General features: G+C 35.6%; 1 protein-coding gene across 1 annotated transcript; it reads left to right on the forward strand.

Annotated features, from left to right (window-relative positions):
- Positions 1-42: 42 nt before the first annotated feature.
- LOC107481957 (uncharacterized) lies at positions 43-2,941 on the forward strand. The gene is made up of 5 exons (XM_021139457.2): positions 43-324; positions 453-986; positions 1,190-1,682; positions 1,928-2,009; positions 2,519-2,941. Exons 1-5 carry the CDS (start codon positions 312-314, stop codon positions 2,729-2,731), a joined length of 1,335 nt encoding a protein of 444 aa, XP_020995116.1. The 5' UTR covers positions 43-311; the 3' UTR covers positions 2,732-2,941.
- The last annotated feature ends 12,801 nt before the right edge of the window (positions 2,942-15,742 follow it).

Below are 15,742 nucleotides of genomic sequence, written 5' to 3' on the forward strand. Positions count from 1 at the left end.
GCTTGTCACCTTTGCAACTCAAGCAAGCTTCTCGTTTATCAGTTTCTAATAGTTCACATCTCCCATTGCTAAATGCTCCTTGGAAACTAATTATAATTTCAAAGTTGTTTACTTTCCTCGTGTTTGGTGCAAAGTGCATACGCTTCTTTTGATCTATTCATTTGGGGTTCTTTGACTTGCCCCTTTTATTGCAGAGTGTTGGAGGGTTTTCCCCAGGAAAATTGAGGAACATTCTACTTGGTGTGGAGAAGAGAAGGAAAGAAGAGGAAGAGCTTGATTCCACTTTCACCGCGAGATCTCTCAACTCCGACATGGATGAATCTGGTACATTCTCTTTCATGTCCTTGAAACTTGAAAGTACAATGCAGCCATGAAGGTTGGGGAAATGGTAAATCTAAAGAAAAATGTGGGATTTCACTGAGCATGGGGATTTCTGCATCACTATTTTGCAGGTGGTAGCAGTTCTGATCACTGTAAAGATGTAGACGTGGTGAGTGTCCTTCCTGAATGTTCAACCTCTAATGTAAAGGATAATGCCATAATAACTTCAAGGCATAGAATACTAGATGATCCTTCCTTGGATTATGATAGTGGCCATGATACTATGATCATGTCCTCGCCAATGTTCGAATTTCAAAGGGCTGAGCGAGCTTCACAGAGAGTGCCCTTGGGACCTTTCTCAAAACCAGCACCATCTAAATGGCATGATGCAGAGAAATGGATAGCAAGTCCAACATCTAATAGGCCGAAAACTGGACAGACTCAGGGGCAAGGTGGGCAAGTAGGATCTCGAAAGGTACCTGGTCTTACCCATGCAAGCCGCCAGTCTTCTATGAAGGTTATTGTTGAAGTTCCAGACCAAAAAGAAATTGGTTTAGATGAACCAGATACCAAGCAAATGGATACAGATCAAACTAAGATGGAAAGTGGAGGACACAAGTTTGTGAATTGGGAAGCCGATCCCTATGCCATTGCAAATTCTTTCGGTAGGTTTTTATGCACATTATATACTATTTCAAAACTCTGTAGGAATGCTTGACAAGTTTGTTATGGTTTTCAAACTCTTCTAGTGATGGTTTCTTATAACTTGAAGGTGCTAATACTAAAGAACACATTCACTTTTAAAGCATTTAAATCAGCCATGACAGTTTAGTTTTGTTGTTAACTTTATGCTAGTTGATATTGGCAGTTAGTCACAGCCAGCATAGTTCATCCATTGCCATTCAAAGCGCAACAACATTCGTTCCTCCCCCTTCAACGGCTCGGTCTGTATCAATGAGAGATATGGGTACAGAAATGACCCCTATTGCTAGCCAGGAGCCATCAAGGACAAGCACACCCTTGAGGGCGACAACCCCGACTCGAAGCCCAAATTCTTCCCATCCTTCTACTCCTGCCAGAGCTGCTCCTACATCACCTTTAGCTGATCCTTGCAATGATCATCTAAGTCCCAGCAAGAATGAATTATCCGAAAAGGAGCTACAAATGAAAACCAGGAGAGAAATAATGGCCCTCGGGACACAACTAGGCAAAACAAACATTGCTGCTTGGGCTAGCAAAGAAGAGGAGGATAAGGATGCATCGACTTCACTGAAAAATAAAACAGCTGAACCTAGTAGGAATGTTGTTGAAGCACGAGCAGCAGCATGGGAGGAGGCTGAGAAGGCCAAGTATATGGCCAGGTCTTTATTTATTCAGTTTTTGGTTTCGGTTATATAAACTCTATTGCTGTTGGATATAAAATCATTAATATTTCCTTATTAGCTTATGGTTTGAGGATAGCTGGTATGACATGACAATCATCTGGTTAGGCGTTTAATCCTAGTTGGTTCTGTGGATTTGTTTCTTATATGTCAGAAGTGTATTTTGTTTTTTATTTTTCACCCAAAATTTTCTCTGAAAGAAGTGTGTGATGTTATACACACAGGTTTAGGCGTGAGGAGATGAAAATTCAAGCATGGGAAAATCATCAGAAAGCAAAAACAGAAGCCAAAATGAGGAAAATTGAGGTATTTACGGTCTGTTATTACTGCAACTTTTTTTTTCTACATGAATCTTTTACTTAGCTTTTTGGGGTAACATCATGGATGTTATCCTTTAATCTTCACTAGTTCCGAATGGAACTACAAAACCTTTTCCTAGGGCCTGCTACATAGATGATACGACGATATTAGGTCCTATTGTAAACCATGTCTACAGATAAGTTATTTAAATCTAAGTCCTTTATGCTTTTAATAGTTTGTCTTGATTCTTCTCTACCTTTATGTATGAATAAGCTTTAGTAAAATTTCAATGAGTGGCTGGAGTCTTGGAGATGCCATGTGCTGTTGTTCTCTGTTTGGTTAAGGGAGCCTTTGAATTTTGATTGTCCAAACATCAAAATCTCAAGGGCTCTTGCATGGGAGGGCATGTTAAAAATAAAGGACATAACAAGTACATTAGAACCGGAAAATAAAGATGTTAGTGTTTTAGAGCAATGGCTACACATCATGTAATAAAAACAATACTCTGGTTGCAGGTAGAGGTTGAAAGAATAAGGAGCAAAGCACATGATAAGCTCATGAATAAACTAGCAACTGTAAGGCACAAGGCTGAGGAAAAGCGAGCATCGGCGGAAGCCAATAGAAATCGTGAAGCTGCGAAAACTGAAGAACAAGCATCATATATACGAAGAACCGGCCATGTTCCTTCCTCATATTTACCCTTTTCTTGCTGCAGATGGTGCTCTTAAAAGAAAGCAAGCACAGAGTTTCATTATTCTGTTGGTATGCAATGTGTTTTTGCTGCTTACTTCTAAGCATGTTAATTATGCCTCTTGTATTACCCTCATGGTGTAAGATGACACAATGGTTTTCTTGTTGATATACCTACTTTTTATTTTCCATATTTCTTCTAAAACTAGCTCATAGTAAAGATATAGCTTCCAAAAAATGTTCTGATCATAATCCTGAATATTTAATAAAGTAAAAGTTAAATGTGATCAACTATAGTCTAGTAGTTAAGAATTGTTCATAAACAACCTTCATAAAAATACCAGATTTGATTCTCTACTATATAGAGGTATAGACTAGCAATGAAGAGTCTTTAGGAGTGTATCTATTCGAGGAAGGTTAAATCATTCTTTAAATAAGGCACCCACTCTCATTATAGACCTTCGAAAAAAGGAGTCATATATCGTGTTTATGTAAATATTCGTTAGTGGTTTATTAATAGGATGTGGGGTTTATAACTTTATATGATCAGGCCTGCGATATATATAAGTTTTTTTGGCATATAAATTTATATAAGTTGGTATAAATTTAACAAAAATAATCATCAGTTTAGATTGCGTGTAAATACACATTTTTCCTATTCTTGAATAGCGCAAAAACCATTATGACAAACGATTCTTCTCCCTCAATCAAAACTGCAAGTCTGCAACACTCAAAATTTAAACAAGCATCAAAATCTCTCAAAAATCTCTCAAAATCGTCACGAAAAGTGAATTCAAAAATAATTACGAGAAAATGAAATAAGATGAGGAGGAGGAAGATGAAGAGTTTTGAATTATGCAGAACTTATCAGTACAAAAATACCGAAAATTCTTAAACAAAACACATAAATATCTTAGTTTTACACCGAAATTTGCTACAAATACACAAAAATGTTTCTTTTAATGCTGCATTTTTTTCTTCTTCTTTTTATATTTATTTCTTTGTTTCTTTTAGTTGAATGAATGTAAGTTCATCCTCTTCCAAATAATTTTGCAGTATTATATGTTTTTTCTTCTTTTCTGCTTGATCTTGTTGTTTTTATTCTTATTGATAAAGTAAAACAAGAAGAAACTTGAGAAGGTAAAATAAGAAGGAAAAGATGAATAAGAAAAAAAAAGATAGTGATAATGATTAAAAAAAAAAGAAGAAGAAGTAGAAGATGAGGAGGAGGAAGATGAAGAGTCTTGAATGATGCAGAACTTATCAGTACAAAAACACCAAAAATTCTTAAATAATACACATAAATATCTTAGTTTACACCGAAATTTGATACACAAAAATATTTTCTTTGATGCTGTATTTTTTTCTTATTTCTTTCTTTTTTTTTTAGTTGAATGAATGTAGATTCATCATCTTCCAAGTAATTTTGTAGTATTATGTGTTTCTTCTTCTTTTTTGTTTGATTTTTTTGTTTTTATTCTTGTTATGAGAATAAAACAAGAAGAAACTTGAGAATGTAAAATAAGAAGGAAAAGATGAATAAGGAAAAAAAGAAAATGGTGATGATGATGAAAAAAAAAGAAGAAGAAACCGCAGAAGATGAGGAGAAGGGAGAAGAAAAGTTTTGAATTATGCAGAACTTATCAGTACACATACACCGAAAATTCTTAACAATACACAAAAATATCTTAGTTTTATATCGAAATTTGCTACAAATACACAAAAATATTTTCTTTAATGCAGAAATCCTACATTAAATTCAATTTAAACCATCAACGATGAACAACAACTTTCACAAACAAAAACAACATTATTCACCTACAGAATCATAAACTACTACGAAAAGATTAATTAGAATCGAACCACACATCAGCCACTTGATTGGATTCAAAACAATAATCCACTTTGCTCTGATTCAATTGACTATTTGAACTTGAATCATTCATTATCTTCAATAACGAGATAACTGTTCAAAACTGATTTCATAGCTTAATTTAAAAAACGTAGAGAACAAAGAAAAAGAACGCAAAGAACGAACGAAAAGAAACACAAAGAACATAGAGATGAAAGAAAACGTAGATCGAAAACACTGAAAAAAATCAAAAACGAAAATGAAATCCTTTCAAAAAAGACCGTTATATATTCGTGCGTTAATTGAAAAGTTTGTTAGATAGTGACATGTGAAGTAAATTATGTTAAAAAAACTTGTATAAATTTATATCAAAAAATAACTTGGACACAAAAAATATTTGTTATGTGATACATTGTTGATCTAATTAGATCTAATTAACAATATTATGAAACCATGTAATAAACACCCAAATCTTGCAAATATTTTTAACATAGAAGTACCTACATAGTGGATAAAGTATTTACTTATAAGTGATACTATTTGAATAAAATCTTAAGTATTATTATTAACTTTTTTTTAAGGGGTTAAAAAGGAAACTTTGGAATTGAATATGTATTCAATTCTACTGCGTATATTGACTAAAATTTCTCTTTTTTCTACAAGACAGTTCAGCATAATAAAGTCAAATGACAGATAAATAGAACAAAATATAAAATAACAAAAATACAAAAAAATAATAAAAAGAATTCATATCATTTTATTTTTTGTAATTCTGAATTGATTTGTTGATAATTTCTTTCACTTTTATTTTTTTGTTTTAAATAATTTTTCTATTTTTTTTAATCCAAACAATTTTGGATAATTACAAAAAAGTACACCAAACATTTCTTGTGTACCTCTTTTTTATTGTGAACTCTTTTTTAACTCTCAAAATGTTTCTTTAATATTTTTGAGAAGGGCCATAGTATGCGAAAAATCAAATAACTATTCGCACCACACGTAAATTCGCATCCAAAAAATAAGTAGTGAATATATTTTACATTTTTTTTACATAAAGCACAAACATTATCTTGCTTATTAACAACTCCTAATCTACTCAATTTTTTTTTTGTATTTACTTTGTTTATCAAAACAAACCAAGCAAGCAACTCCATTTTTAAAGGAACTAAATCTTTTCAAATAGTTATAGTGAAACTATAACTTGTGACCTCTTTCGAGAGTGTTTTTACTTGCATAAAAGAGCTAGTAGTTTAATTAATCTTAAAGTATCATGTAATTGATTCACTAATTCTAACTCCTGGTGGTGTAACTCTCATCTTCATTGAAAATTCTAAAATCCACTCTAACACATTCTAAAATCTACAATTTCCTATAATAGATCTTTTTTTATTTAAAACAGAAAAGAGTCTCCAAAAATAATCTTTCAAAACCTCATATTATAATCGACATTTTTCCCGAATTGAATCCTTCTTCCATCATCTATCTTTATAGACAATCTAATAATCATCTTATCTCTCACATGTTATTTCTTAATCTAACAAATATCATTTTAAAGATCTTCTCTAATTAATAATGTCTAATTGAATAACATCTCAATAAAATTCAAATTGTTACAAGAGTATTTCATATTTTTTCATAATGAATAATTTTTTTATTTTAAATAAAGTCATAGTACTAGAGTTTAAAAACAAAAAAATCTTGTCACCTACTTAATTAATATATTTATAGATTTATATAGAAAAAAAATCTATTTCACATAATCTTTTTATCAATATATAGATTTTCCTAGAGCAGAATGTATAGTTTGGTTTAAAGAACATTACAACGATAGTAGTTAAATTTTTTATTTAATTTAGACTAAATCTGACCATTTTTTAATTTAAATTTGTTATGATTGTATTTAATTTATTTTTTATTTTTTTAGGTAAAACCTCATTTTTCTCATCCTTGAATTCAGACAGTTAAATTGGAATTGAATTTTTATTAGGAAACGAGATGCCATGGCTTTTACGATAAGTTGACCAAGTTAATAAAATTAACTTAGATGAGTTAGATCCGTTATATCAACCCTCTTATTATTATTGGATTTTTTTATTTAAATTAAATATAGTATTTATCGAAATAAATAAACGTTGAAAATTTTACCAAAATACATCGTTAATCACATCTCAAATACAGAAGGTTTTTAGTCAAAATGACCACATCTCGAGTGTGCTAACCCCGTACTGTGATATGGCATTTGCGAATCATATCTCGGATGCAACCGTGATATGAACATAAGCATATATCGAATATACTGCATCCAAGATATGTGTGTTTTCTGATTTGAACCAGTGTATCTGAGATACGCGCGATGTTACGGGCCCATTTTTTATATATAACATTAGAATATTTTCGTAAAAAAGCATATATCAAAATGGATAAACAAGTAGAGTCATACATGAGTAATGCACTAAAAAGAATCATACATGTGATGGAGGTCTAAAAACATAAGTAATGAACAAAAGACATAGTAATAATGGTAACTAACGTCGTCCGGCGGCAGGATCCAAATAGTGTCCAATCCCACATCCACGAGGACGAGACACCCTGGGAGGACGGTATGGACAAGGACGAACAACTGGCTAGCTGGCAGTGGGTGGTGGCCGCTAGTGTGGTGGTGGAGGAGGAGCTGCTACAATCATGAGAGGAAGCGTAAGAGGTGGTGGCCAGACAGAACCGGACAGAGGTGGCTGTGGTGGCAAGAATAGAGTCTAATAGTATGGTGACATAGCAGAACTAGACTGGTGCGGTAGTGGAGGAGGAGTCAGATAACACCCTAGAGGAGTTGAACCAAGCCGGGTGGATACACCACTCGATGTCCCAGGTATGTCGGTATCGTCTCTCTAGTGGCGATAACAGCTGGTCAAGTCATCCATCGCATCACCAGTCGCCCCAATGATTTGGAACATATCATCGATGTTTATCTCAACATTGGATCCAATGTCGAACTAGGGCTGGCCTGGTCCCAAGCGGTGTCATCAGCCGGGTGGTGACTGGGGATGGAGGTACCCAGCATAAGCCTCGTCGCCACGTCAGCCTCATGGTCAGCAAAGAATGCATCGGACGGCTGCCCTGCATGTGCATCGAGAATGTAAACCTCAGGGATATCCTCCTGTCGTGCGTACTCAGCCTCCTCGTCTAACAACCGCTAGTCTCCGTCACCATGTTAAGGATCCCCACCGTCCCTACGGGCGCGCTGACCGCGTGCCTGCCATGCCAGTCTTCAAATATCATCGCGAGGTCGCCTCCTCGCCCGTCGCCTCCGATCTGGGGCATCCCGTGGTAACTGTATCTCATCTCTGTGACTAGAGGCTGCAGGAAGGATATCAGCTGGTGGAGCTGCTGCTCTGGGATCGGCCAGGATGTCATCACCGAAGAGATGTCACCACCTGCTTCCCACCCTCCGGCTGTGGTGGCGGCCTGACGCTCAATAAATCCTCAACCCACTCCTATGTCAGGTGCCCGTGCCACTACTGGAAGTCTCTGGTACAACCCCCAACAAGCTCTCCAGCAGTGCGCAGTTCAATGTGGTATGCAACATCCTGGAGTGTAATGCTGGCCTCACCCCACGGAAGGTGCAACGTATGGGTCTCCGGCCTCCACAGCTCGACAAATGCAGAGATTAAAAAATTGTCAAACATAAAATCCCTCAACTCTACTGCATGCCTAAATCCAGCCTCCCTTATATAGGCAAACAGGATGGGCGGCGGAAAACCGAGTGTCACACGGTGTGGCGAAAGTAACCATGGTCTCTGCAATTCTCAAAATAGATAACTAGCGCATATTAATTACATCTAAACCATTAATTGTCTCTAAACATTACTAAAACTTATAACACACCTACATAAGCATTTACATTAAATTTAACAGATATACACATTCTAAGTCACTAAAGACTAAGAATCTAAACCTATTAGAAAATAACTAAAAATCTACAAAATTAAACCTATTATTAACTAACAATAAAAAAGATTAAACTACTAACCTCAAAGTTCAACGCTCCAGCTACATGCCAAGTGTTATTCAGTCTATTGATGTCTCATTCGCGGACATATTGTCGGAAAGCCATATCTCGTGAAGGAACTCGCTTTCGCACGTCCAAAAACTCAAAAATTTGGAAAAACTTTCTCTAATCCACGTTCTTCCTGAATGTTGTGCCTTATATACGTCAACGGGTGTATCTCGGATGCTGTGCCACCGTCTTGGATCATCGCTATAATCTCGAATGTACTAGTCCAAATAAAAAAATACACGTATCTCGAATACAGTGTATCCAATATATACCTATGTTCAAATCACGGTTACATTCGAAATATAATTCAGACGCTGTATCACAACACGAAATCAATTCACTTGAGATGTAGCTTTTTGGCCAAAAATCCGCTGTATCTAAAATCTGACCGACGATGTATTTTAATAAATTTTTTAACGTTTATTTATTTCGATAAATACTATATTTATTTAATTTAAATAAAAAATTTCTTATTATTTCATGTAATTTTTATATTTCCTGATTTCTCTTTCATTCACAAATTCTAGGCTATCCTTGCAATTTGGTCAAATTATATTAAATTGAATGTACTATCGTGTCTTCAAAAATGCTGAAAGCGTGGAGTGAATACCAACCGTTAGTTTGGGACTTCAGGTCATCAAATTTACATTGTAATTTATAACGAAACACTTACCTTACGAGGGGACAAATTTCCTACAGTTGATCTCTCGGGTCCCCAGCAACGGCGCCAATATTCCGGGGCTTACCTAGAACCGGATGGTGGTTGGGCTTGTTTGTGAGGCCCAAGCGCTAGAGGAGGGTGGTCTCCGACTTGGTTTACGTCTGGGAGCCTCCTTCCGACTTGTGTGTGAGAGAATGGGGGGTGGTACCTGCAAAGACACTCTGATGTCTAAGTCAGCAAGGGTGTGAGTAGGTCTAGAGAGTATTGGGACTTAGAGATACCTGAGGGGTGTCAGTGTATTTATAGTGGTGAACCAATAACCACCGTGGGGTAGTTCCACCTTTTAGGGTGGATAACCGTCCCTTTATTTTAGGGAGGTTGTGATATGGCTTCTGGAAGTGGGTTGAGAGATTTTAGGGGCAGTTATTATCTGCAAGCTAATCTTTGCTTCCAACTTCCTTAGAGCAAGTCGTGAGGAGCACCGACTTCTTGAGAGAAGGTCGGTGTACTGAGGAACCCAACCTTGTGGGTTGAATCTGTCGTTTGGACCTGAGCCTTAGCGTTGAGTTAGGATATGAACAACTAAGATACATGCTTTTGCTTGCGTATATTCACCAACAATTTTGGCAGTTGGTAAAAGTTATTGCTGATGATTTGCCATTAATAATACCAGTAATGTGAAGGAAATAAAAAAAAAATTAGTTAAAATTTATTTTATTTAATATTTATTTATTATATGATGCATTAAATAAAATAAAAAAGAATAAGTTTGGCTGTCTTTTACTAAAAAGTTGTTTCTTAAAACTTTTCGATGTTTGGTGTGTTTATACTATAATAATTATTGACTTATTATGATGATGGAAGTGTTATTAAAATTAAAATTATATCTTTTATATTTTGATCATTTTTTTAGCAATACTTTTTAAAAAATATTGTTAAATAATAAAAAATATTATTTTAATTTTAATAATATTTTTTAAAATATTATAATCACCATAGTACAAATATACTAAAATGATTATATATAATAAATTACCAAATCAATTATTTTATATTTATATATATTTATACATACTGGTCTATATATTTTTTAATTAAATAATTAATAACTAAAATGATCAAATTTATAATAGAAAATAATCAAATTTAGTTTATAATAGGATAATAATTTTTTTTATAAAATATCAAATACATATTTTTATATATAATAATTAATTTGAGGCTAATTTTTAGTATATACAAATTTGATTATATATACTCTGTACTCAAGAAAAATGAGAGAAGGAGAAACGGGAGCAGAGTTTGTATCAAGTGTGAAAGAGGGATCAAGTAAGGGCAACCCTAGTTCTAGGTGACAAGGTTATTGGTTCTTTGATAGCCTTGGGGATAGACCAGTTGAGGCTTTAGATAAGGATTCCATGACAGTGGTCACCGAAAAATAAGAGGTTAGAGACATCCTTTCTGAACTATACAAGAAGGCAATTGTGATTAAGGTTATTGGAAAAAAACTTTATTAGTTACCCGGCCATGGTTCACAAACTGAAAGGGGTATGGAGGATCACTGGCGGATATGAGATCTTGCATGTCGGTTTTGGGTACTTTCTCGTTAAATTTGATCGCATGGACGATCGAGAGAAGGTTTTACTAAGGGGTCATGGATGATCTTCGGTCACTATATTGCGATCAAGTCGTGGCCACCGGATTTTAAACCTTGTGAGGACACTTTTGGGGAGACTATGATTTGGATTCGAATAGCTGGTTTGAGCATATGGTACTACCAGAATAAAGACATGATGAGAATTGCTTCAGCGGAGACCAGTCAGGGGTGGATTTGGCTACTAAGTCGGTGGAGCAGAAAAAATTTGCTTGGGCTTGCGCATAAATTAATCTTGGTCTTTCAATGGTCCGGAATGTGATTGTCGATGAGTTTGAAAATAAGATGGAGTATAAATGTTTACACTTTATTTGTGACAAGTGCAATTATTTCGGGCATCTAACAAGCAACTGAAGAGTGACTCCGATAGAGTCGGAAGAGATGGATTGAAAGGGAACATCAGTGATCGAGATAGCAACTTAGGTGGTGCAGCCACAGGAAGCTTTGAAGGAGAAAATTTTTAAATTTGGATGCAATCCCAAATATTCAGTGATAGTTGCGGATATTGGGGAGGAATTGGCTGGTACGTTGCATGAGAAGGAAGTGTGGTCCTAACATTTGGGATATGAGGCTAGTTGGACCAAAATCAGCGATAAAGGAAAAGAGAAATTGGGCCAATCAAACAAAGCCCAACAAACCTCTAAAGGCAAAATGTTGTTGCACTCAAATCAGAAATTGGGCTAGAACCGTGACTTTGGGCCGCGCATGATAGGAGCTGGATCAGGGGTGAAGACTGGATCGGTTGGCAGATCTCTTTCTTCCTTTCAAGCATGCACGGTGTCTTCCAAACAGTAAGGGGTGAAGGGCAAAGCTGTCTCCGTTGCGGTGCCGACTTTCACTACCATTATAAAAAATGAGCACAAGAGGTTGCGCCCTTCTTCTTTACAGAATTCGCCGTTGACTTCAGACTGCCTTGGCGACGCCAGCAAGCACCAAATCAGCAAATTAAAAGGATTGCTGGTGGAGGGACACAGACAAACCAGACAACAACTGGGTAAGAACAAGCAAGTCTCAGCGGGATATGATGGTAGAACTTCGTCTAAAATGGTTATTTAGAAAGCTTTAGATTTTTAAGGATTTTATAATTTGATTTTTCCAGTTATTAAGAAAAGGTTACGTTTTGGAGTTTGATTTATTTAGAAAAGAATGAATTATGTTTTGAATCTGAATTATTGAAGAAAGTAATAAGAGATATGATGAGAATGAGTGTGAGAATGAAGATTGATTTTTTAGTATAATTTTTGAATAATTGAATGATAATGAGAATGAATGTGAAAATGAAATTGAATTTGATTGAGATACTTGGGTAGTAGCAAGGATTGGGGTTCGTCCCGCTTGCTCCAGGACAATGCTTGAGATTTGATAAAAATGATGATTGATTAAGACTAAATGAATGTATGTTTGAGATACCTGGACAGTAGCAAAGATTGTGGTTCGTTCAGCTTGTTCTAGGTCAGTGATTGTGACGCATGGGTAGTAGTAGCAGTAGTGGATTATTCCACTTGCTTCAGGTTAAGCTTTTAAACACCCACCTGGGTAGTAGCGGTAGTAGTGGTTCTTCCACACTCTCTGGGTTAAGCGGATAGTAGCAAGGGGTTGTAGCTCAAACTTACTTGCTCTGCAATGGGTGTTTCTGTCCATGGTTAGCTAGCAGGACGTGTCGGGTTGGCTATATAATCGATAGATGATATCATCAGTCGTAGGACAGGCATGCATCATATGCATTTATATGTTTTGTTTGAGTTTAAATTTGTTTTGATTTGCCTAATTATTTATCTGTTATTAACTGGTAATTGTAATACTTGCTATACCTGCTCCTTAAATATGTTTGTCTTGTATTGTTTGTGTCTATGTTTGGTTCTGTTTTGAGATTGAGTATTGGTAAATGAATTGATGCCTTAGATAATAGTGTGGTTAATTATGTTTGGGCTGGAGGCCGAGGTTGATTAAATTAGTGGTAAGTATTGGTTAAAATTTTATTTTACTTGAATTTTTTTTAAGAGAAATATGAATTTTAGATTTGAATAATAAATTGATAATCACTATGTTTTGAAAATAGTTTTTAATTACAATATCTTCTTACGATAACTCTTAAAAATCCTCTATTGAGAACCCTTTTGTGGATGGTGTTCTCACCCCTATAGACTTCTCTTTTCAGGAAATGGACAAAGAAGCTTAGGAAGAATTTTTTAGTTTAGCTTATGCGATATGGATGTATTAGTTTAGTTATTATTCTTTCCTCGCCATTAATATTATAATTTTGTAAGAGGGATAGGAGTTGTATGATTTGTATGTATATAATATGTATAAGTTACTTGAGTAAGAAGTTTTGTTTATGCACATGCTTGTTTGTTTTGAGTTAAAGGCTCATAGCTTATTATTATATATATGGAAGTTGTCGTAATATTCTCGCTATCAGAATGACGCAACCAAAAGCGTGACATTCTGATAGCAAGGATGTTACACTTTTGAAAAATCTGGTATGTGATTCTCTAAATAATAGCGAGAAGTTGTGGGTGCATGTTCTGAAGCATAAACATCTCAGGAATTAGTCTGGTATGAGCAAAAACAGTAGAAATTCTTCATCGGCTACCCGGAAGAACATTGTTAGTACCTATGAGCATCTCAAGGAAGTGCTTCATTAGAATGTTAGGGATGTTCACAAATCAGTTTGGTATGATGAGTGAACTTCTTTTGGTAAGCTTTACAATCTTGTTCCTTATGTGCATATTTTCGAATCAGATTTCATAGTGGTTGACTTGTGGAAAAGGATATCTTAGGAGGTTGATAGTTTTGCCACGCCTATTCCGCATGAGATTAAGCAGTTTATTTGTGGTTTGAGATATCCTAGTTTGATTGAGTTGGAGCCACAGTGGGAGTGGTGGTCTGCAGCAACAAAAAAATATAGTGCAAGGGAGATTTATAGATGGTTATTAGAGAAAACCTTGAATTGGAATGCCAATAACAACTAAACTAGTTGTGGAATACTAACATTCTAGAGAAGTTCAAATCTACTATGTGGCTTGGCTTACATGATGCTCTATCGACTGAGACCTTTCAATTCAAGCGTCATTTAACTTCTTTAGATATGTGTAAGAGATGTAACAAGATGCAAGAAACAATGGAACATTGTCTTAGAGACTGTGAACTATCAAAGGCAATTTGGCACATGTTGGATCCTAGTATCTTGGACTTGACGACAGGTACTGCTCTTGAAGAGTGGTTTCGGAAGGCCTTGGCTGACAATGAGGCATCTTTTGGTGCGAGACTTTGGTGGTGTGGAGACATAGGTGCAATGACATATTCAATGCTGATAACCCTTGGACAGACCACAAAGTTTTTGCCCTAGCCATAATTATCGCCAAGGACTTATAGGTTTACAGGAATCGAAACAATGTCTTTAGGTCTCTTTAAAATCACCTGTGGCAGGCAACAGTTTTAAAGTTAATTGTGATGCAAGCTTGTATCTGGATTTAAATATAGTGGGGTTCGGGTGTATTATTAAAGATTCTAAGGGAGGTTGGATCTCGGGTTGCTCTGGAAGCATTCTCTCCCGGTCTATCATCATATGTGAATTATTTGTTGCTTGGAGGGAGTTAATTTTAGCTTGGAATTGCAGTTTGAGGGATATTATATGTGAAACGGATTGCCTTGATATTCTACCCATCATGCATGATCTTACAAGTGGGTATTCATTTGAAGTAACATATTTGGTTCATAAGATTCAGGAACTTTTATCTCGTCCTTGGCTTGTTCACGTTGAGTGGATATCCCGGGAAGCAAATAGAGCTGCGGATTGGATGGCTAGATATGGTGTTAAGAGTAACTCTAATAATGTTATTTGGTCTGAGCCTTGTGTTGATTCCAATAAATCATCCACTCGGATATAGAATAGTATTTGCTTTATTTCTTTGCATGTTTATACACAAAAAAATTGATTATATATATTTCGAATTTTAATGTGTCAAACTTGTTTGATTGACAAAGTGCAACTGCTTTGGTTTGGTCAAACAAATTGCGAATAGGAACTTAACAAAATTTGGTTTCAAACTAAAAAATGTAGCATAAACCCGAAACAGAACGGAACTGAAACTTCTTACTTCTTACTCAGAGTTTACTTTCTAATTTTCACACTCTCTTCACGGGTAAATAGTCATTTCTGATTATGAAAGATTAAACGCTGACAAAACTGACTATGAAAAATTGAAACTAAAGTTATACCCATATAAGATATATTTTGTTTGACAAAAATGACCAATCTTTAAATTTTTGTTGATAATTTCATAAATACCTTTCTTCTTTCATCTTCTTTTTTCATTTTCCTTCCACAATCACCACCACTTCTACTACTCCAGAAATCCTAATTTATCTTTTCATCAGAATGCCAATCTTAATCTCAATTTTTTTACCAATTCCTCAATTTCTCTCAACCACTACTTCACTAATCTTTCCTTCTTCGAATTCAATTCAAAGCCTAAAGTGATCAATCTTGAATCCGACCTCAAAGCACCCAAAACCCTGCCTTAAAATAACCTCCAAATCAAGACGAACAAGGCTCATCGCCTTAATAAAAAACTGTCGTTGCAAATCTTGCTTCTGAGGCTGTGGAACTGTTCGTCCAGTAGCAACAACAACAATAACAACCGGAGCCAGAGAATAAGAGAATAAGCGCTAAAGAGGCGTTCGTGGAAAATCGTGACCCAAACTCGATACCCAACTCAGTTCCCAGCTCAAAAACTCTCGTCCCTTCCGGCTCCGTCGCCGATGAAGAAGACGCCGATGGAACCATGAACGACTTCCTGTCCCGATTCATGTGGATGATGCGGAA

The sequence above is a fragment of the Arachis duranensis genome, chromosome 3, assembly GCF_000817695.3.
Source record: "Arachis duranensis cultivar V14167 chromosome 3, aradu.V14167.gnm2.J7QH, whole genome shotgun sequence".
Lineage (NCBI taxonomy): Eukaryota > Viridiplantae > Streptophyta > Magnoliopsida > Fabales > Fabaceae > Arachis > Arachis duranensis.